The sequence below is a fragment of the Condylostylus longicornis genome, unplaced genomic scaffold (genome assembly GCF_029603195.1).
Source record: "Condylostylus longicornis isolate FDR11 unplaced genomic scaffold, ASM2960319v2 ptg000083l, whole genome shotgun sequence".
In the NCBI taxonomy this organism is placed as follows: Eukaryota; Metazoa; Arthropoda; class Insecta; order Diptera; family Dolichopodidae; genus Condylostylus; species Condylostylus longicornis.
Window position 1 is genome coordinate 2,487,758 of NW_026578051.1, and position 25,922 is coordinate 2,513,679.

General features: G+C 26.1%; 1 protein-coding gene across 2 annotated transcripts in view; it reads left to right on the forward strand.

Moving 5' to 3' along the window:
• The window catches only part of LOC129613413 (alpha-catulin-like), a 201,546-nt gene extending 176,053 nt beyond the window's left edge, over positions 1-25,493 (forward strand). For both annotated transcript variants that reach the window (XM_055527466.1, XM_055527465.1), the window contains one exon: positions 25,362-25,493. In XM_055527466.1, coding sequence (XP_055383441.1) covers positions 25,362-25,423 — 62 coding nt within the window. In that variant the 3' untranslated portion in view covers positions 25,424-25,493. The remainder of the gene's footprint in view (positions 1-25,361) is intronic.
• Positions 25,494-25,922: the final 429 nt, after the last annotated feature.

Consider the following 25,922-nt stretch of genomic DNA (forward strand, 5'->3'; position numbering starts at 1 on the left):
TATGAGGGCGAAAATATAAAATTTGTCGATATCACAACAAACCTACCTGATCTATGTGCACCTTGCAATAATGACGTTAGCACATTCTCATCTACGTCATGTCTTTATAATTACTAAAGTTAAGCAGTAAATTTTTCCAACCTAACAATTTAAACATCAATTGATTTAAATGCTTTAGGCATAACAAAAAAAAAATATTAATTTTGTTCATAACCTTTTGTAGCTAATTAAAAGCAACCAAAAAAAAAATTTTTTTTTTATTTTTTTTTTTAATTAAAAAACTTTTTAGTGTCAAACGGAACGAAAACGACACCAACGCCACCAATGTTAAAATTTTTAAATTAAAATTTAAAATGTCAACTTTAAATTTTTGTTTTGAATTTTGAATTGCTCTCTCTCTCTCTCCCTTTCCTCCCTCTCTATTTTTGTTGTTTTTTTTTCTCATAATTAATTTTGAATATTTTATGAATTCTAACCGTTTAAAAAACAAAAAAGGACAAAACTAAAACAATTTTTTTTGTTTTCAACTCATAAATTCCATTATCCTAATTATATAAAATGTAAAAAATGAAAGAGACAAAAATATTATTAGCATTGTTAACAGAGAGAGAGAGAGAGAGTATAGGTGAATGAATAATATATGAAATACTTAAATGACAACTTTCATTATACCATAAAATAAAAGAAAAATTATCAAATGATGGCAAAAAACAAGAAAATAAAAAAAGAAAAGTATAAAAAATAAAAATTCATATTTTTTCTTTCATCTTTTCAAAATTTTTTTTTGTTTGTTTGTTTATTTATTTTTTGTTTCTCTTTTATTTTTCGGTTTGTTTTTCTTAACGCTGAAACTGTTCTCCAGTTATCTGGGTTTTTTTTTTTTGGTTACATTTTACAAAATTTACATATGTACAAATGTATATAAAAAATTTACATTCATTTGCATAACACACACTTACATAAACATTTATTTTATCTTGAAATAATCATTATTTTGTGCCTTTTTTTTCTCACTCTCTCTCTTTCTCTTTTACGTTTTTATTTTTGTTTGTTGTTTTTTTTAATTTAAACATGGAATCATTTACCTTTAACATGTGTAAATTGATATAAATGTACCGTTACTGTGACATGTCATCATATTATAAATGTATAAATAATTCAATATAGATGTCGCTTCTATACCCAAATATCCTTTTTAACTTGATTATAGTCTGGTGTATGTGTGTATATTTTGTTCTTATTTTTATCAATATATGCGATATACAAAATAATCATTTATTTTTTTTTTTCGGGAATTAAGTTGAAAAATATATTGGAAATTGTAAAGGATAATTGCACGTGAGATTTCTCTTAACCATGTTCAATCATTTTTAACCAAAAATAAGAAAAAATTGGAATGGAATAAAAAATTATAACAAAGTGTATAACAAAGAGGGCTGGTACATTAAATTTTAAAAAAATTTTAAGCTTGATTATAAATTATATAACAAAATATCATAATGTCTATTAAATTTGACATTTTCGACATCCTTTATAAATAATCGTGAAAATTTCCTTAGCAGTTTACGTATATTATGTTTGGATGTAATGTGTTCATGTATGTATATGAATATGTACGCCTATTCGATATTTTACCTTTTGTTAATCATGTTATTTGCGGTATGATGAGTTTTTCTTTTTTTTTTTTTGTTGGTGCTATTTTCGTGTATTTACGAGTAGTTGAATTTTAATGCTATTATATCTATAAAAGATCCGTATTTTCAATATAAGACCTTAAAAATTACTTATGGGTTGCTTTATAAAAAAAAAATAATATAAAACAAATATACAAGTGGTTAAGAGTGAGGATTTGAAATTAGCATATTTCATTTAAATAATTTGAGTCAAAAAGAAATGTGATTGTGACAAAATCGATTGCTTTGTCTGTTTTCTGACTAATATTCACAAATTTTGAAATATATGTTCTTGTTACTGTGTTACACAAATGTTAGACAAAGTTCTTAACCGGAGTTCACTCTATAGAATTCCATTTTCTTAAATTGAATTAATTAATTGAAATAAAGAAGCACACCATGGGAGAATAGTGAACTGAGAGGGAAAACAACTGATCGATATTAAAATAAGACTGACTAAAAGTAGCTCATCTACATTTCTCTAACATGAACGAATCTATTTTCGTTTAAAATTTGGCATACGCCATATTTGATGTGATCATAATCTTGTTATAAGAAATTCGGTCGGTAAACGGAACTTATGAATAAAAATTATTTCCGTTTGTGAATAATTATTATTTCACAACTTATTTTGCATACCTTTAGGAGAACTATGGAACAGTTATTATTTTGAGCAAGCTTAATAGAGAAAACAATGTGTTACATAAGAGATTTCAGGTTTCCTTTTCTTGAACTTTTGTAAAAAAAAAGGCTGACGGACAGGCAAAAGTGAAACTAACATTCATATTTTTTGCAATTTTTTTTTTGTAAAAATGTGTAGAAAAAAAGGGATCATGTTTTGAATCGATTTGTTTTACTTTGTATCTAGATCGGATTACTTGAATTTTTTTATTTAAACGCACGTGCGTTTACTTGTATGATACGTACGTACATATGTGTGTTTGGCTTAAATATAAAATAACAATAAGAATGTTTTTTATACGAAAATATTGAAAATAATGAGCATGAACATATCAAAATATGGGACAAAAATGTCTACACGTGTTCACATATTCACCCTATGAACATAGATTTTTTGTCTCCCCTATATCATCTTTCCTTCTATTACATCATATATACCGAAAAATGTAGCTTTTATTTTTCTTTAAAAGCATATTTAGTTACAAATTCTAGAATCTTTTGTAAAAAATCAATTTTTCTCTCCATTTTAGACTAGTATTAAATTATTATTTACGATATTGAGGTACTTTAATCTTTTTCTCTAAGTGTTTGGCACCATCCGCTTCAATTTATTAATTTCAGAGTCGCGTATTTCGGAATGTTGTTCTTTGAATGTTCGGATTGTTTCCTGAAATTTTTTTTACATTTCGACTTTAAGCCGTTAAAACTTCAAATACTTGCGTCAAACTTCTATAAAACCAAGAAAGTAACAATAATCATCTTTACATTCAAAACTACATCATTGAATTTTAAACATAAACTCCTAAATATATGCAATATAATATAGTAATTAGAAAATTATTTTAATAGAATGTAGTTTCGATTGCTTAAAGCTAAAGCAGTAAGTTGTAGACTTAAATTGTTTGACAGACATGTAAGACATCACCATCAATCCCACTATCAGTTTGCACAGTCCAGCTATACATACCAGTTATAATTATGTAGTCTGTTTCTTGTACCGTATTATCATACCAATCATTAGTATAGAGAATCTGTTAAATGCATTAAGCTGTTATAAGTGTTCACATTTATCTATTTGTTATACAAAATCTATTACAACTACTATATCCGAATAATAAATTTATTCTTTATCTTCACTATATTTTAAAAGCCACTGGGTTCACTTTACAGAATACCATCTATGTATAATTTATTTAAATTTAAACTTTTCAAAAATTCTATTACATAGAATTTTACATTAGGAATTCTTCCTATTTAAACGAATTCATTCGTAGAAGAGAAACGGCATTTGCATTTAAATTAGATTTAAGCAAAGAATGAAAAAAAAAAATTTTTTATTTAAAAATATCATGGACGTTTCTTCTCACTTTTTGCTCTTTTTTTTGCAGATAAAACTATCAAAACTATTGAAATATGCCATTATCAACTAAAAACTATTGAGAAGACTTTGCTTTTACAATACAAAATTTTATTCTAGAACTTTTACATACTGTTATTTTAAATTCTCATTAAAAATTTATTCAGAGCTTTATTTTATACTTAAAGAGAATACGTGAAAATTGGAACTTTAATATTCAATGGCATCGCCATATTTTTTATTTTCTCTCAAGTATTTGCTTTCTCTTCGTCTTATTTAACCTTTTTCTTAAATTTTTATTTTTGGTTTGTTTTTGTTAAACATTCCTAATCCGTTATTGTTAGATAAGATAATAATGAATGTAAAAGAGAAATGAGAAACTAGAATTATGCAGTATAGTGTGAAAAGGGGGGAAAAAAATAAATATATAACAGACATAGTTGCGCAATGACGGAATCTAACTATTTTTTTTTTTGTCTATTGCTAAAAAAATTATTAAAAATAAGAATTTTAATTTAATTTTTTAAAGTATGAAGAGTTTTTAGTATAAAATTATGTGCCTGACATTTAATGCTTAATTTTCAGGAATTTGTGACATCTGCGAAAATCTCTCGCTCTTCTTCGGAGAGTATGAATATCTGAAAGAATCTTTCGCTTCACGGGTCCTCTTGTAATAACACATTTTCGCTAATACAATCGCTGAAAATTGATATTTCGGCAGCGAAATTTTAATGTAGACGTCAGTGATATTAAAGCAATGAACGTTGTAGTGTTGTTGTACCCACGTTCAAGACATAGTCTTTGTGATAGTGGTACAGCGTCATTTAATATTCGCCTTTTTTCTGTTTGATTACCAAGATTAGGAGTAAAGCCACTGTCACCAATGTTGTAAATCAGAATACAAAAAGAAGGCTAATTATCAGAAAGGCTAATCCATGACGTATACACAATTTCACATAGAATTGGAACGTCCATTGTTGGATGCTTTCAAGTACCAGGCTAAAAATTAAGATGCTCGGTATCAAGCAGTTAACATGAGATTTAATAACAGACTCAAAATTTATTTTGCACTTTTTATGCACTTTTTTGATTTTTCCCGTTTTCAAAACCTAAGAGAACTGCTTAAATGTCACTATGATTTTTCAATCATTAATACGGTTGTGCTTCTTCAATTTCTTCATTTAACTGAAGCTGAAAGACTCTTTAAACTCGGAGATTTACTGTTTAAGAAAAAAATCACTAAACCATGATAAAATGGGGACTTCTAATCTTTCTTCCTTTGCGAAATTCAAAAACTATTTAAAAGTAAATTTCATTTCATTTGTTTCACTAATACTTTAATGCAACTTCCGAATAAACTACTAAAATTCACACATATTTCAAAACATACAATATTACTAGTGTTTTTTTTTTATTCCTGGTGTACGATATTCTAGATAACCAGTGAACACCAGTTTCTTACGTCATTGAGTTTACTGCGAAGGTAACGAGTTTACGGTAATTACTACTACTAATTACTACTTATATATTACTAATGTAGTCTAGATATTTTTGCTTTTCCTTTCATTTTTTAAATGACTAATAAAGATTTTAAAAATTTCAGACAAAAACTATTTTTTTACCATTTGGTCCTTACAAAAATTCCATTTAGACTCGACTCTTTATTTATGTCTACAATTAGAACATTTTTATTTCATTTTTTTTTTTACCTTTTCATTTAAAAATGTTAAACTATTTGTATACTTTAAAATAAAAATTAATGTTGTACCTCGTTACGCAAGTAATTATTCTTCTTTTCACTTGTATATCCTGTACACAAAAAAATTCCATTCATATCCTGCATGTTATACAATTTACTTGATTAATGTTTTTGTTTTTAAATTGTGCGATGACACAATTTTTTTACAATTGTACAATGATCCTTAACAAAGAACAGTTTTTATTAAAAACTGTATTCAGCTCTAAATTAAATGCAAGTTTTTTTAACAAATCCAAAAAAAAAAAAACCTATTCATAATTTATGATGCTGTCTGTGATTTTATATTTTAAAAATTGTAGAGAGGTGCTTTTCGTACCCGTACTTTTAACCCGGATATTAAAACAATTGTGTTACATGTAGAAAATTTTAAATTGCGTAAGTGTTTTCGTTGTAATTCACTGCATCTGTAGTAATTACCAGCATTCGAGTACGTAATTTAAAGATTTTGTCCCATGTAGTTTAATTAACGGCAAGTGATTTGCAACAAATTAATTTAAATCCGTACAATAGTAAAACAGACAATAGTGTAAAAAAAAATTATTGTGAAAATAAGTAAAATAATGTTATAATGGTTACGTATAACAATAATTTTAACTTTTCTTTAATTTTATCACTATGTCACTATCACTAAAATAATACGGACAAGAAATTAATGTTTCCACTTTAAAACTTATCTTTTGTGATTCATCATTAAACTTTCTTATATTCTTGTATTTTTTGAAAAGAATACTCCTATACAATAGTGATGTATTTTTCAATTATATTAATATATTTGTAGTAAAGTAAATTAACAATAATAGCTACGATATATTGGAGGTAATAAGCCCTCATCGCGACAAATCAAGAGACAGCAACTTAGTGAAAATGTGAAACTAAAGAAAATTAGATCCTGATATTTAAGGCATTTTTATAAGAGTGAAAGTTTTCAAAATAATTGTTTTTTTCTAATTTAGTGAGTGAATTAAATTTGTAATATTGCATACTTTCAGGGGCTTATTTATTCTTGAATATAGGAGAAAATTTAAATTGCAAAAATTAGTATTTTGAATACATTTACATTAATTATTTAATTTTATTTTATATTCGCAATGGTATTTTCCTATTAAATAGAAAATATAAACTACTTCAGAATTACTTGAGTAAAGTACTATGTACAACCAAGTGAATTTTTCGAAGAGAATGTTTCTTTAATATTAACCTCCGAAATTTTGACCTTCTCTATATTTATTAATACATTAAAATTTATAAACAGAATAAAATTTCCTTCTCTCAAACATAAAAAGTTTGGGAACATTTTCTAACAGTATTCTAAAATAACTGTTATACAATAATCAACACATTCATTTATAATCTACGTATTTATATACGATAAATTTCTATATTTAAACAAAATGCCGACTTTCTTATAATTTTAATCTTCCGGTCAAAATATTCATTCAATTCTATTATTATTATAAAATACGACAGATAATTTTAATACTGTAGAATACATTAATCTTCATTATAACACATAAATTATGAAGAAATAATTGTGCTATAGTATAACCGGATATCTTCTAATTCCTATATAACATAAAATTTATTTTAGACCAAAATAATAACTTAAGAACGTATATAACAATAAAAGTAAAATTTTGTATGTACATAAAATTGTACAAATAATTCAAAATTGTGGTTTTTATTAAATTCTACAAAACTTGAAGAGTTAAAAACCTTAAAGAATGACAGAATATCATTTCTATCCCTATTGGCAACATAATGTATAACACTATATACAAAATGTAAGGACACTATACAAAATGTATTCAAAAATGAAATGAAAATACTCTTGAGATTTTCTATATTTATTTAACACAAAAAAAAAAATTCTTCTATTAAATATTATGATCCTTATAACTTTCAATATAACAAAAGAATTGTTAAATTTTTGGTATTGTATTTGGCGTAACAACAGCAAACTTTTACAATTTCAAAATTTTTGCAAAAATATTACTTAGGAAACTTGTAAGAATTTTTTCATTTGGAACAATTTTTATCTAAACACAATGTATATTAATGTGAATAATATTTTGTAATGTACATATACATATATATATATATATTTGTGATATGATGATATTAATATATGTGAATATTATACATAAGTACACGAGACCGCATACAAAATATTATGTTCGCAAAGTGTGTACATTTTTGTATATTTTTTTTTTTTGTTATATGGAAAAACAGAAATTTTTCATAAGTTTAATATTAATGTTTGGCAATGGTATTGTTTTTTTTTTTTTCTGACTTTCACCATATGTAAACTGTAAGATAAAAAAAAATGTCATAGAATATAATTTTCAAAGCAACAAAAATATTGTATATAATCAAAATGGTGATATGAGTCCCGTAAGAGCTACTACATAATATTGGATGAGTTTTTTTTGTGACACTGACAGACAAAGAGCTAAAATGTAAATTTCTAAATTGAAAATTGTTAAAGTAACAAGCAATGAAAAATAAATTTAATTTTAGTAAATTTTATGTCTTGAAATTTCATTGCATTCGTGTTGATTTAAGGAATGGATTTGAGGAATTGAGGTTATAAGCTTATAAATATAAAATTCTTGGAAATGTAAATTTATAGAAATATAGATTTTTAAAATTATGGAAATTTCTATAGTGAATTACTAAATTTAATATTTTTAAAATTTTTTTAGAAAATCCTAATTTTTCTGTTAAGACTATAATTTTTGCTTGTAATTAAATTTAATAATTAAATCTTTCATAATTAAATAAAGAACTTTCATAATTAAATCGAGTTTTGAATGAAATTATATTCTCTTAGCTTTAGACGTCTTTAAAACATTCACGATAGCTTTAAACAAAGCTTCAAATTCTTTGATTTTAAATTTTTATACAAAACCAGAGCCTGTTCAATCGATACTATTGTGATTTCAATAATGATTTCAATCAGAATGAAACAAACAGTAGAATATTAAAAATATTCAAAATACCAGTTATCAGTTTGGTGAATTATAACAATTTGTTTGGCTTCAATATTCCCCTGTTTCATTTCAAAATTAAATAATCGTCCAATTGTCGGAAAGGCATTTTAAAAAAAAAGTAAAATTTCGATGTATTAAAAATATGTCATCGAGACTCAAATTATTTTTAAATGTCAAATAATTTGAAGTGCAAAAATGATTTTGACCATAAGAAATAGCGTGAATGAACACACTGAATTACTGAGTGTTTCATTTAAATTCCTGTAGCGGTCATTATTGTAACTAAAATGTCGTAAAATTATTATTCTCGTTGGCTTTCCTACGAACGCTAAATTCTTGTTATAAAAGCAATATGCTCTTCTCTCTTACTATTAATAATACAACAATTAAGTAGTGTATTGTGAAATGCTACTAGGTGTATATTATATTGCTTTTTTCCCTTCTTCGCTCCTAGATGGAGCATAGGGCAAAATGCATGACATCATAGATGGTCATATCCCATAGTATCGTTGCGTTATAGTGTTTTAACTAGGTAGATTACTAGCCAGTCGTAGATGTATTATATTATACAGCTTAATATTACATTTAATTTTAAATTTTAATATAAATTTTTAATATCAAAAATTGTAATAAAATTAGTAATTGAATTTTAATAAATAATTTAATATTATAAAAAGTATTTCTAATAAACAAAAACAGAATGGTATAAGAGCCAATACATAGGTGCCACCATACACCTATACCTTCGATTTTATTATGAAAATACTTGTAAGATACTCAATTTAATTTCGTTCCTCCTTTTCTATTCCTTTTAAATGGACTGAACGTTGCGTTGAATATTTCTTGCGAAAAAACGCCATCATTATTTTTAAATCAATAAAATATTTGAAATTCGATTCAAAGAAGCTACATAATGTATATTGCGACTAGAATTTCAAAATTATCATTAATTAAATATTTTATTTCATTATGGTCTTGGCATATTGTATTAAATATTTTAGAATTCACCATATAATCTAGGTCAAATTTTCTTTTTCTTTAACAATATTAATATACAAATCAAACACCGTGTATTCACCATTATGTATAACAGAAACCAAATTTCAAATTAATTCTATAAGTAATTTTTCATTCTCATGCATGTTGCCAAAAAAAAACACAAAATATAATTTTTCTAATACCTTAAAATTATTTATAGGGGTGGATAAAGTAATTTTTCTTCTATAATTTTCATTAAATTTCAATTAACCGCAAAATGGTTTCAGAAAAAGTCCTTAAAGAAGAAAAACAAGAAGAAACATTAAGAATAAAAATTATTTGAACACCTGTACACAATTTCGAACAATAAATTTTCGTAATTTTTGTTTTTTTTTCTAATAAATTTTTTTTTAATGATTACCAAAAATTGTTTCTAAAATAATGGAAAAAATTATTTAAAAAAAAATTATAAACATTTTTTTTTATCCTAATGACTTTATGATTTTGAATTCTTTGAAATTTCTTTGTGTTTACCTAATTATTAAATTTTTTTGGGAACTTGGTCATAAAATTTCTTCGAAATTAAATTCGCAAAATACATTTCGAACTAGGCGAAATCGAATCCTTGTCAAATTTATTAATAGTGGAGAGCTTCAACCCCATCCATGCCTAACCATCGGTTTTGCTATATCATGTTTTTGTGAAGGCATGGAAGTGATGTCTCAATGAGTAATCAGTAGAAATCTCAATAATTACATGCTTTTCCAAACGCGCCCCATTTTTCATGGCAAGGGCCCTTATTTTATCATAGTTATTTCGATAGCATCCAAATCCATATGAATTTCTATTCTATTGCTCATATACGGGTCCACCCGTTGTATTACAAAATACCTGCTTCTGAACAGTTTATATTTGCTTTATACGTGTTTTCTTTGCACAATCCCATAGCTGTTTATGTTCGTATAGACTTTAATATTTGATTATAATTAATCAAAACTTTGTTGTATGTTGAAAATTAAAACCTATGACCTAAGAGCCAATAGTTTTTTTTCTATAATTGTTTTATAATTCTTTTTTTTTCTTCTTGACATTTTCTTTTCATCTGAGCATGATGCATCAAGTGTTATTCCTAAATATTCTGCTGTGTTTTAAATTGTTACTCCAGCGCCATTCAAATTTACTTGATGTTAAACTCTCTAAAAATGATGAAATAAATGTAAGTGCCCCACTAAGGCAATTTATAACAAATTAGTAATTTTTTTATTCAATAATAGAAATTGTTCTATTTTATACAATTTTCATATACAAACACCATGCAAACTCTTTTTAACATCTGAAATATAACAAAATTTGTATGTAATTAAGAAAAATATTCTAAATACCTCAAGCTGATCAGATTTGTATAAGGTTCCTATGAAGATTTCGAAATCAAAGTCGTAATATACATGAACAATTCTTACCATAATAAAATTTTATATACATACATACATAAATAAATTGAAATAAAATTATTTTAATGTACAATATTTAAAATTTTATTTCAAATAAAAATTTATTGCCCCCTGCTATTTGTGATTAAGAAATTCACAGCTTCGAAATTATTTAACAAAAATAACAAATTATTAATGAAAAATAAATATAATTTCTTTAATTAAATCAAGCTGGGAAATCAACTATTACAATTCACACATTCATGTAATGGGCAATATGTTTGTAAAAATTTTTTATATTATTATGATATAAGAGCAAGTAACAGGAGACAATTAAAATTGTACAGATTGTCAAATCCATTACATTGTATGAGTTGCTTAGAAAATATTAATTGCTAAATCTATTAAAATTCATTTTATTTTTATGATTACATTTTATATTAAAACTAATTAAAAATCATTTAGAATAATTTAATTACCATAAGAACAGAGAATTTTCAATTTATTTCTTTAATAATTTTTAGTATTTTCAATTTAATATTGTATTATAAATAATTTTGAATTGTAAAATAATTGTTGAAAATTATAACAATAAAACAAAATTCAAATATGTTTCCTTAATAATATTAAAATTAAATTTTATGCTTATGAATTTAACATGATTTTTCTGATAAACATAATTGTACGTGGCATTTTATATCACAACCTATATCCGCCCTGGGCTGACGTAGGTCAAGAAGCTTCTGAGCAATTTTGACTAATAATTTTCTGGAAAAATAATATAAATGGGTAGGATTCAACCCAAAATGCACACACGTCTCCTAACGGGACACTGTCAACTTGGGGGTCACCTGAGGAGGTTTGGTCTGGAAGGCGAGGTCATTTGCACGGTATGTGGTTAAATGAAAGAGACTTCGAATGACCTTTTCGGTGATGTTGGAGCTTTGATTAACAGCAGAAGGGAGTTTGTAGATGGTTACGTTCTCGCAGAGAGAAAGCTTGAGGAAGTCGATTTCCATATAATACTCAAAAATGTCAGAACGAAGCATCTCAAACGAGCAATTTAAAAGAGATAGGCGGAAGCGGGAGGGCAAAATAATGGACCGCGGTGTATTGTTACTCAAAATCTAATTTAATCTAATGGCTTGCTACATGCGCATATTTTAACAAACGTTAATGAACTCTTTCAACAAATTAATATTAATATTGTAAGCTGCCAAATTGAGGAACTGTCCAATAAATATAGGCAGAATTGAAAATTTAACAGAAGTTTTCATACAAAATTTGAAATAAGCAGTCATTTCGAATTAAAACTTAAAATTTTATTGAAATAGTCTAAAGATTATGATTTTCAGGAAGACATTAAATTTTGAGCTCCATTATATTATTTTTTCCCAGTATTCTTGAGTTTTTACATTCCATTTAATATATTTGTTCAAATATTCCTTCCATATATCTGCCTTTTCTTGTATTATCCATTTTAATTAAATTTCCCAAACAACAATTGGCTTACTAATAACGTAATTCTAAAAATTCGAACTTGATATGTTTTAAATAAGCTTTACCAATTTATTTCCAAGTAAAAAACGTATATAATGAGGATTCGTAATGAGCGTATTTATCTCAAATTTAATTTTTTAAAATTGATTAAAATCACATTCATAATATTAAACTTTACACTTTTTTAATTACTACTGTTATACTGTTATACTGTTATACTATAAAACTGTTATACTACAAGTTTTTAACATTAATTTACCATCTTCCGATCAACACACTGCTAAACTATCTCTTTAATAATTAGTCCATTATTCTGTATTACAAACTCCTGCACAAAAGTTTTTCTTTTATAAATTAAATAAATTTTGAATATTTTACCTAAATATGCATATACAAAAGAAGAAGGTGTCTGAAATAATGGCATATAATGAATTAGTAATAAAATAACATTGAATATAAAAAACTATTTGTATGTAATGTAAAAATATAATAAATAAAAAAACAAGAGTCCTTGAATTAATTATTATAAATGCAATCCTTGTTAATTTTTGTGAAAAAATATTCAAAAAATCTCATAAAGCAAGAAACTATGTATGTATGTATGTTGATTTTTTGTTTTGTTAACTCTGTAAATTGTTTATTCATTATCACATCTAGTTCAAGCATTAAACCCATTAAAAAATATACAATACTTTTGTTGTTCTTTGTTTTATCCTTAAATTTAACAATGAATCCATTTTCCACTATTTTTTTTTTTCTATATTGTATGTATGTATAGGTACAAAAAAATAATGTACATTTTGTTTTGCATTTTGAAAAATTCCCATTTTTTTAAACTTTGCATTGTTACAAAAAGAGAAAATGGTTATCATAAAAAGAACATTATTAATGCTCTAAAAAACTTCCTTTTTCTCTTTTTTGTTTTCTTATTATTTTTTGTTTTTTTATATCCTTTTATATTTTATTTGTTTTGTGTCACAATTTCATTTTTCTATTTCTATTTTAAAAGTGACATAATTTTGTTCATGTTGTTGTCCATTTTGTTTTCTAAGAAACAAAAAAGAAGAAATTGGAAAACCCCCTCCAGCGTGTATATTGTAGCCTTTTCTTTCGCTCTCTCTCTGTCTCTCTCTCTCTCTCCCTCGCTACACAATATAAAACGAGAATATTTTCTTTTGTTTTTCAAGGATAAACAATTTTTGCCAATCTTATTGTTTATTTGTTTTCTCTTTTTCACATTGTTGCGCTTCGTCATTAAAACAATGAGAAATTAAAAAATAAGAAAAAAAAAAAAATAAATTTTACATATTTTTTTTTTATATGCAATTTTACTTATAATAAAGTTTTTATTTCTTCTGTTTGTTTGTTGTTACTTTTTCTCCCCAAAAATTTACAAGAGCCAAGCCTATTCGTGTAACAATTAAAATTATGACTCTTTTCTTGCCTCCTTTCCCAGAAACAAAGAAATAAAAAATTTTTCTATTATTTTTATACAAATTTTTTTTAATATAATTTAAAATATATTGTCACCTGCTCTCCAAATTCTGGGCATCCTTATACATAATTGTTTTACTTTTTTTTTCCATATATACACGTGAATACACAGTAATTACTTTAAAAGAACAAAATTTCAAAAAAAGAGAAAGGAAAAGAAATATGAAGAGGTGTCATAAGCAAAAGAATTCCTTGGGGGTCAAATATATAATTATATACATATAAGTATGTGTGTACGTGTGTATGTATATGGAGGTTATTACATATAGGGTCAAGTTGTGAACAGGCAAATGGTTATGTGTTTATATTTTATTATATAAAATAAATCAAAAAATAACATTTTTGAAAAATAATTATCAAAAAAAAAAAAATGGAAAGAAAACAAATATTAAATTCTCTTTCTTGAATTCTTTTATACAGTATATAGCATAAAAATAAGAACACATTTACACATACATTTATTTATACATTTTCGAAAAAAAATTTACAAGTGTGATACAGAAAAAAAAAGAACTTGAATTTGAACTCAATTTTTTTTTCTTGTTCGTTACAATAAAGTTAAAATAATAATTGTTATGTTAAGTGTTATGAAAGTAATTGTTATAACAACTTATATAATGTATTCAATTGAATAGAAATCTTTCATAAAGGCACAAAGATGATATTTTTCCATTTACCTTTTCTATTTAAGAATTTTACAAAATTACAAAATTCGATTTAAGGGCAGATAATACTCCCAATTAGGTGATCGACTTCTCGCAGCTCTCTTGCTGCGAGGACGTAACTATTTTGAGATTTCCTTCTGTTGTTGATGAACAGTTCTAGGGGTTCTCTGGACGTGTAGTCTCCTCTATTTCGTAGCAGAGCCTGCAGGCTCAACATCCTCATATTATCCCTAAGTGGCATGGTCTCGTTAAGAACCACATGAGCTCTATCACCTGGTTCGCATCCGTACAATTTTCCTATACCGCTTTTGGTCATTATTTCTCAGAAACTCCTTGGCCTCGGCTCAGTTCAGGACGGACACTCCAATTTCGCGCCTCTACCTCCTTTCTGAATTCCTCCTTGATTATTTAGATCAAGTTCCACAAAATTGTTATTGTCCCATAAGGTTGTGTTGGCTGCCCTCCTCGTTAATATATCAGCACATTCATTACCGTCTATACCATAGTAACACACCATCCAGTACATTGTAAGTTGACCGCACCTGCCTAATTTATTAAACAAATCTAGGCAGCCGCATACTAAACTAAAGGTCAACGAGCGTAAACTGTGAAAAGCAATGCCACTATCCGGTATGATCGTTATCTCTTTTCACCAATGACCCCTTTACAGATTGAACCGCATAAACATATCAATTGTATGCATCTCCACCTGAAAAACACTCAGATATGTTACCATTGGCTCAAAGTTCTTAATCCTTAGCTCATAAACTCCGCGCACAATTCCCCATCGAGGTTTTTGATCCATCAGTGTACCACTTTACGGTGGTGCGATCCCATCGGGTACCTCAATCACTTACTCCTTCAGCGCCTCCATTGCTCAACTTTGAAGCAAAATTTTTCTCAAAACTGCAACTTTTAATTATGTCGTCCCTGAAGAAACGCAGAAGTGAAAAGCCCAAAATGCTTCGCCCTCCGCAAATGCAAAATCTTTTTCATAAAAGAAGATTTCATCAGATGTCAATTATAAAATTATTTATAAAATAAATTGAATACAATCAATTAGACTTAACAATTATCGACACATACATTAATAATTTTATATAATTTTGTATGATTCTCGTATTATTACACTTGATATTTCAAAATCATTTACCACATATAATCTTTATTCTTTATATTCCTTTTAAAATTTGATATTCCATAGAACAGTTCCTACATATTTTATCAACATTTTCAAATTTTAATTTTCTTTCATTATTTCTTTATCTCTTCTACAAAAAATACTCTCTCTACCATAGCTCATTGTATGTGTAGAGTAGCAGCAATCAGTAATTTAATAAATCATGACGAATAATTATTTTTCACAGACACACACTAAGTCTGAATTCATTTTAAAATTTTTCTTTTATATTATGCACCCTCATTCTTGTACAGTGTACATAATATCTGTTGTAGGTTGGGTAAGTATAGTTTTTTAAAACAACCTCATATACGTATAATAATTTTAGAAATCTCTAGAAACAGCACATATACCAATTAATTACATTAATTAACAATGAAGGTGATGGATTATATTGACATTAATATTATAAAACTGTTATCCAAATGTTAAGATCTATGGATATATACAAACACAATGAACAGTATATAGGTATATGTGTTTATAGAAAAAAAAAATATTTTAATCTCTAGAGTAAAATGCCAATCAAAAATGTGATTGTAATGTTAAAGTTGAAAATATATTTAGATTTTTTATTGTATATACGTAGATTAAAATATTGAATGCTTTTAAATATAATCGAATTTCAATGAAAATTTTCTTATAACGAAAAGTCTTTCTAATTGATTTAAAATTATTATAAATTAATTTTTACGTTGTCACTTTTGTGAATCCGAAATATTTAAGTGTGTGTTAATGAAAGATGATATTTTTGTTAAAAATAAGAAGTGTTTGTTGTCATTTGTCTTTATGATTATGTGTAGAAGTGTTCACACATAAAATATAAGAGAATTTACGAGTATTACTGATCAAAAAAAATTTATTCTAACATAGAGATTGAATTTCATTACTTAAGGTTATCAGTAACGATTTCTGTAACATCCTTGCTTTTATAAAAGTTTAATATAGTGTCGAAACTTTTTGGACAAATTAACCAGTTGAGTTGAATTTTACTGAAGTGAAATAAAATGTATATCGATATGTAGAAATTATTAAAATTTGATATACAACTGAATTTCTATATTGTAGATAAATTACTCCAAAATTACTCCAAAAACTACCGAAAGTATTATTCGGAATAACCGATTTATTTGAAGTGACACCCCAGTAGCTTGACATTTCGCCGGTATTGTTTAAAATTTTTTTCTAAAAGTAGACGTAATTTTATAGCTTCCCACGTTTGCAGGATTTTTAAAATTAATTTTGGAGACTTTGGAGAGATATCATATTAGGAGAAGAGAAGATTTATAAAATTTTCAGTTAGAAGTATTTGTATAAAAGTGAATACTGTATAAGATTTTTAAACAAACGAAAAGATACTGAGGGGAAATTAATATGCACATATTTTCGGAAATTCTATCAGAGATTTCTTTAATAAACATTCAAAATTTTATGCATTTTTTCATGCCGTATGAAATGCATGACATTTTCAAAACAACTCTCTCTATTTTCAATTGTATACTTTAAAAACTGTCCAAATAAGAGGTCTAATAGTCTACTAGTCTATATATAAGAATAATATTTAAAACTGAAACATCTTTAAAATAAATGCACTTAAATCTGTATGATTTCTGAGATATTTATCATATAAGTTTATCATACAAAGCTACAACATATAGATGCACTTCGGAGATAAATACATATACAAAACATATATACATACATATTTATAGTTATGTGTTTTGAACTTTTTAAAAGTATTATGTCTAAAGTATTTTTCTACCTATATTAATAGAATTATAACACAATTTAAATAGAAAAGTATTCCTTTTTTTTCTATTTCATTTTAGTTTTTGTAAAGTTTCCTGCAGTCTTTTAAAAAAGTACTTCAAAACACAGCATTGCAATTTTTAAATGACATTCTTATCTATATTATAATATGTTTGTATATGTATACCTATCTAGTATTTATACATCGAATGTGTATATAAAAATGCTCCTACGTTTTAAATTGCAATTGAATTTTAAGTATTGTGCTTTCTTTCTATTCATTTAAGATAAGTGTATGGTATAAATAAAAAAAAAAAGTTTTGCTTTAAAAAATATTATACTTTATGTGCAAGTGTCCGAAATGAGATCAATAAAATACAGATGAACTGCTCTCTCTTCTTCAAAGATTTGACATTCACTATATACATAATAGTATATATATGAATTAAATGTCAAAAAATTAATACATACCAAGAGAATTTTCTTTGAAAGAAATTATGTAATCAACTGATACCACAAAAATGTTGTCTGGTGTTTGATTCTAATATACATACACAAATACTTGTAACATAATTGATACTTATGCCGAATTTGTATATTTCCGTTATCACTCCATAGCAAAATGCTCAAAGCAGTTTTTGTGTGGCTCAAAGTCAAACCTCCATTACTCATGCCGAATCCTCGTGCAAATTTCTCATGCCACCCGTTTTTTTGTCTCTCTTTCCACTTGGGTACATTTGGATCTTCTCCTTGAAGGGTCGATGCCATGCCCAATGCACCATTTGTCAGATATGCCAATCTTTATATCGGTCCCTTATGCTCAATTCTTGTTAGAAATCCACTGATACATTGATAAATAAATCTAAACCTAAATTATTTATTATTGTTCTTTTAAATATTGTCCGGAATATCAAGTTGCTCACCATAAAAATGTACTTCCTGTATCAATAAAGTTACTCAATGCATCCAATTCATAAAGAAAAAACTTGAAAAAAAAATTTCACTCACACTGATATCGGAAGCATTTTCATTGAAAATTCGACATAATATGAAATTTGTTGCAATTTCTCCTGCAGTTTACAATCTCTATTCGGTTAAAAATCTACAAGAATTTAAATCGTTTTTACTCGAATTATCATAATTTGTATCTTGACGATTAAATTATATATACAATTTATTCAAAGACATTGAAATGTACATGTAAGTATGCACGTATCTGAAATACTTTCCATCATGTTTTTATAAACATTAACACTTCAATAAATTGCAATTAAATAGGAAAAATTCTTTAATTTGTTTATACTAAAAGGCATAATTTGTACATCCTCGTTATTATAATTAAAATACTTATTGGAATCTTTCCAATTATAAGTATAACTTCATTGAATACAAAATTTTTTGCCACTTGTTCATATTAACACTTAAAAATTGAATTCAGAAGGTGAAGAATATAAATGAAATAAGAGTTCTCATTAGGGATATTTGAAAATATCGAATCAAAATAAATGAAATAATTATTATGAAACCTTTTGATGAGTATCAAAGGATTCAATCAATTGCTTGTAAAATAGCACATTCTAATTGAACAAGTGAAAATACTTTGAAAAAAAAAATTATGTTTGATTTATGTTTTTTTCTCATTAGTAAATCCAAAATAAACCATAATTATTGCATACTTTCAGGATGAAAAGAAAAAATCAAAAGAGATTTTAGCGCGATATTTGGAATATAGGGCATTTAATACAATTTAATAATTTAATTTTAAGGCAAAAGCGGGATCTATATTTGACTATCTCTGAGAACGTCCTTCTGTAAACAGGCAAGACTGCAGCTCACTTAAAGTCTGGCAGGTGTGGGTTGACGATCAGACGAGATATGGTAGAACAATATTTGGGATTTAAACAGATTCTATCGTGGACAATCTGCCTTTAATAATAGCGTGATTGTGTACCTGACGAAAGATTTGATTTACTTGGCATGAAAATTACTGTAGAGAATAATGGGGCGCCTCGAAAAACGAACTTGTTTTTTGAAAAAAATTTCAATTTCCTAACTCAAAATTTCATGTTTAAGAAGCTATTACCCAAAAAAGATAAGTCTGACATCAGTTCCCGATATTACCGTTATATAAACGAACTAACCAAGAAAAAATATTGCAAAGAACACGTTACTGTACCTTCAACAACTTTGAAAATGTTATAGATATTTTTAAACAGAATTTTTGCAGAAATAAACTTAAGATAAATATTTATAAAAGGAAGACATTTAGACGCTTCTTAATAAAATAAAATGTCATGTAAACAACCAATTACGTAATACACTAGCTATTTTTCATAAAAGGTATCCTAGACATTCAACTCTATGAAGAAAAATTTTAAAAACATTTTTGAATCAAAAGAAAAAGTCTCCACCTACATGTTGGATCATACAAAAATAACGTAAAAAAATCAAAAAAGTTTCAAACAAATAAGAAAATGTTATAAATTTGAATTCATCCATTAAAAAAATTGGAAAAATAGTTTTAATATTGTGAAAAAATTTGTTGTTTACACGGAAACTAAATTCCTTCCTGTGAAAAACACATCATTATACAAAACACTTTTATCGGAAATTCTAAATTCAATTTGCATGAAAGATTTTATAATAATAAAAATAACGAGTTTTCCAAAACTGCAATCTATGCTAGATGGTTTATAGAAAAACAAAAATTATTTAATGTATCTGTTAAAGAATTTTTATCTGGATATCTAATAAGTCAATGGATTTACATGAAGTTGTTTGGGTGGTGGAACATTTAATTCAATACAAGCAGAATACTCTAGCGGCCTTCTCAGATGTTAAGTAAACCTTTAATAATGTCGGTGCGCAGGCTATTCAGGAGTGGTTCGTTAGACAGTGTCGTTGCGGCGGTCTTATATTCCTTTTCGAAAATGACTAACAGCACGGTGACCAGGCACATCAGTAGAAGGATGCACCAAGGCGCTGCTGTAACTTCGTAATCATAAATGAAATCTGGGTGAGTTTTTATGTGAGGCGCGTTAAGGCGATTTCATATGCACACAGCCTTGCTATCTTGGTTTTATTATTCAACCTTCCAACGGTTAACAGTGTCTTAAAGAAATATCATTAATCACTGATCGAGATGGAATGAATAATGTAGACTAGTAGTAGAATTAAAGTAGTACTAATGACGATAAAAACTAAAATTCCGAACTACTTGCTGCTTAGACTGGGTGCTACTTCCCTCGTTGTTAGTTTGGTATTGTATTGGACTCAAAGCTTAATTACCTATTAAGGAACGCTGCGTGTTGGAACTCCAAGGCCCTACGATTACGGTTGTATTCTTGGGCCGCTTATTACGGGAAAAGCCAATGTGATTACTGACTGTTACAACCCTAGATTGAACTTCGACAAGAACTTTTGTGTTGAGTGTTCAGCTAGGCTTCTTAATTGCCGGCCTGGTGGTTATAGGGCGCCGTATTCATTTTTCTAATTTATAAATTGTAAAAGATCAATAATTATCAATTCATAAAAAAATTTTATAGGATGCTTGTCACTATTTTTTGTTGGATTTGAAGCAATCATATGAGACACAATATAAATTAATATTTATTATAAGAAAATCTACTTATGTACATAAAATATAAAATATTTACTCTAATAAGAAATAGATGTAAGGACACTTTGTTATTGTTGTCTTCTATGATATTGAAAATACAATTAAGATATATGGAGCCAAAACATTTTAATATTCTTTATATTATAAGAAAATTTCATTTAAAATAAAAAAGATAATAATGATTGAAATGTTATTAAAAAATTTAATTTACAATATTTTATACATTTTGCTTTTATGGAAATTTATGAGAAAATTAAATGCAAGTATAATAATCTTATAACTTGTATGAACCGATAACATTTTCATTATTTTTATTAGAAGAAAATTATAACAACTCCAACCTTATTATATTGTTAAAAATATAACATTGTTGTTATTATTTAATTAAAATTTTTATAACATAATATTCTTTAATGTATAAAATTATTCAAATAATTTTCGATATCAAATAAATCATTAAAATATCCAAACATACAATATGTTGTACGTCATACATCATTCAATATTAATTGATTCAGAATATTTTGTTACAAAAATGACAAAGAGCTGATGACAAATTCAATAAGTCAAGCGACAACATTAAACCTACACAATGCTATGGTATAATATACTTGTACAATATAAAATTACTAAAAGCATTTTTCATAAAAATTTTTAATTTAATAATTTTCAATTAATTTTTAAAATTGGCTATAAATTATTATTACTAAATTTTATAATTTTTATTAAGAGTTTTTTTTTTTTTTTGAAAATTATGAGTGCATTCATCATATTAAAACTTTTAAGACACCATAGTGATTAAAAATAACAAATCACATTTTGATTTTAAGTGATAAATTTTTTAAAATTAAAATGTCTCATATTCAATCAAAGGATATTAAGAATTTATTTTATAGTCATCCACTTATTTAATAAACAATTCAGATTTTATTGACAAATTTTATAAATTATTCACTTAATAATATTAATAATTAATTATTGTCACTTAAATATTAGTTTAAATTCACTTTTTAATATTATGAGAGTTCATCTTTGGCTTATAAAATGTAAAGGCTATTAACTTTAAATGTACTTAAGTAAAAAAGAAGAGACAAAAACCTGTAGTTGTTAACTGAAAGCTTTTACCATTTTTGATTATAGTTCTTCTAAATTTTGAAAACCTTAGTTAATATTTTGTTCTATATTCGGGCATTCCACCTGCAAGATATTTAAACAAACAATATAAATACATAATTTTTATTTTAAAGCTATGGTATTGAAATTTCACACAAACGAATATACTAGTAGGGCTGATGTATTTTATAAAATTCGTTAAAATTTCTTGGCTCTTTCTGGTAGCTGCCATACAACTTCAATAGTAGTTTGACACACACAGTTTTTTGAAAAACACTGTACTGAAATATGGTAATACGACAATTTAAAGGCATAGTCTGTCCCATAATCAATTATGGCATATTTATTCGCATATAGGACAATTCGTACGGATATCACAGAGTTGACAATAATAAACTTCGCTTCATTTTCGTTCATAGTTTTCTGTGCTTGAGTATAATAGTTAATTTAAAAATGGAATAACTTTAAACAATTTATAAGCATAATAATATAATAAATTAACAATTGTCTACATTCAAATTTTTTTTGGAAAGCTTTTAAAATTTTTGATTTGTGCTGTCATATTTATTTAGTTTTTTTTTTTTGTTTTTTTTTTAATATAACCTTCATAAGAATGTCTTAAAGCAATAAAATGACTTGAAAATAATTTAAATTAAATATTTGTTTTATTTTTTTTTTTTTTTTATAATATGAGGCCAACTAAAATATTTACTCTTATTTTAATAATTTTAATATTTTGGTTTTTTTAAATCATAATATAAATTTGATATGTAACACGTGCCATAGTTATAATTTTACAATATATTTGAAATGTTACAGTGTATTTCCGAATATATTCCAAAATTTTTCGAAAATATACTTGTTTGGAACGTGCAGTGACAGGGGCACTTAGGACAGTGCCAACCCAAAGTTTGGAGATCTTACTTGACTTGGAAATGGTATTGAATTGGTGAAAAATTTTACTGCAAAGAGTGCATACGGCGAAACTTGTGTAGCAACCAAGGCTCTGCGGTCGAAAAGTAACGGGACGAGAATGTGAGTTCTGCTCCACTCTTATGCGAAATGATGACAACTTACAGGAGGATATAGTTTTAATTAATTGCAAGAACTCCCGGGAGTAGATGAAAATGAGCCTTCTATTCGCCTAATTTTGAGAGCAGCGATAAGGTTGCCATCTCCTCTCTTCAACCAAACTTCTTTATTTGCATTTATATTAGAAATTTGTAACATAAAATTTGAATAATTTCAAGTAATAATATTTCGAAATTAATTTTATTCGAATTTCTCTTACAAAACATTATTCACTCTCTTAAACACACAATTCTCTTTAAAATTTCTCAACTTATATAAAACAAATTTAGATATTTTACAGTAACATGCGCCATTATCATAATATACGTCACTTAATACAATAACAATAAATATATACTAAAATACTTAATATATAACATCATGAATATACAAATACAACATACGTACAGGTACATACACACATGCAGTAGGAAATTTAATTTTTGATATTTGCATATATGAAAAGATTAAAAATTTCCTGTTATTTTATCCTTGAAAAATATTCACCTGTGCAACTGAGATTTTAGTTTTTCTTTTTTTTTTTCTACGTAAAATTAAATGACCATTTAAAAATTTAATTTTCTATTAAAAATCCTATATACTAAATTTAGTCATATAGATTTTTTTCTCATAATTTTTTATTATTGTTATTATTGTTATTTACACAGAAAAAAAATATTATATTTTTTTCAAAAGAAACTACAATACTTCTAGAAAATATTTAATGCAGAATATTATTTGAATAGACGTATAGAAAAAAAAATAGAATTTTCAGAAGAAAAACAAAAAAGAAAAATAGAAAACACATTTTTTGTTTTTCAAGCACAGGAAGGATAATATTATAAGAAATTGTAATTAAAGAAAAAAAAAAAATAAAAATTAAATAAAAAATTTTTTCATCCCCTTGTTATAGTTAGTTAGTTAGCCATAGTCATGAATGCATTCCAACTAGAAAAAAAAAGGATTTTTTTTTTTAATTAAAAAAATGTTATGAAGCAAAAATATATCATTAGCAATTACATAAAAGAAAAGAAAAGAGAAGGACTTGAATTATTCTTTTTTGTTTTTTTGAAGAGAGCGAATAAAAACCACTTCGTTGATGCTAGGAAATTATAAAAATAATACAAGTTTTTAAAAATGTATGTATATGTGTAATAACGTAGTAAAATTACATTGTAATTTAAAAAAAAAAAAACAGAATGTCTTGTTGTTGATAAAACAGTAGAGTAAAATCGTAATCAATGTTTTAATTTATAATAGGTTTAAGTTAGGTTTAGATTAACACGGCTACCGTCGGATCCAAAAAATTCCACGCCCTCACGAGAACCACCCCGAGCTTTTCAAAAACCTGCTAAAGCCCCCTAGTATTTAAATTTCCCAGATCCGTAGTACGCGAAAAGTAAAATGACTCAAGGAATTTGTGCTTTTTTCCTGCTAAAGCCGGACACGAGCAAAGGTGATATGACTGCGTTTCTTTTTCTCCTCGTTACAGCAGCTCTTGCAGAGCACGTTCGCAGGATGGTCCATCTTTCTGGTATGTTCACCATTAAGACAATTACCCGTTATGATCCTTATCACAGCTCCAATGTCTCTCCGGCAAAGAAACATCAGATCCCTGGTGTGACGCAAATCCAGCTTTACGGAAACAACAAACTTTTTGCTTTAAAAATTATTTCGAAATTGTAAACTTTTCCGAATTCCTATTAAAAAAAAAATAAAAACCCAAAATCGAAAAAATAAGTATTTATTTTAACTCAACTGATTAATCTAATACCGACATTATAATATATAGATTCCAGCTGAATCCCTTTGAAATAAATTTCTTTAAAAACAAAAAAAATAACTTAATTTTCTGTTATATTTCTTTTACCCCCATTCGTAATTTAAAATTTAAATCTTAATTTTGAATTATTGGCAAAACAATAAAATTAATTACATAAAAGTGTTACCAGAAAAATTTTTTGGAAATATTTGTTTATTTATGCCGTATAACACGTGTATAACATTAAAATTACTTCTATATAGCCTATATAAAAGTTTTATTTAAATTTTACTTTTATTTTTTAATAATAACCGTAATAATTTTTTTTTTTTATTTTCAGGTATGTTTTTCGAAAATACTTCTTTATTACTTGTTACTTCTAGCTACTTTAAATGTAAGTAAACAAACTTACGCACACATATATTGTATACAAAATCTTATACATTTTATGTATAACAGCTTATTTATCAAATATAATATAACAGTTTGTATAATAATTTGTACATATAAGGTATATGAAATCATTTTTTGACATTTTAAATAATTCTTTGTCTTGTTCGTTTCTGATCCACAAATTATAAATGACATTGTTATATAGACAGAAAATTAAGCCTATAGGTATGCAATTATATAAAAAATTATTATAGGGTTTTCCCTTTCTATATTTTTTTCAAATATTTGTTATACATACAAAAATTATCATTCGATTTTATATAAAGAAAAATCCAGAATTTTTTTTTGTCTCTACAGCCCAATTAGAAAATTTTCTAATTAAAACCCTTTTTTTTTTTTTTTGAATTATTTTGAAGTTAGGTAGAAAATTTTTAATATAAAAAATTACAAAATTCATTTTTTTTTTTTTTTTTTTTGTTTTAATAATTTAACGGTTTGTTAAGTATAA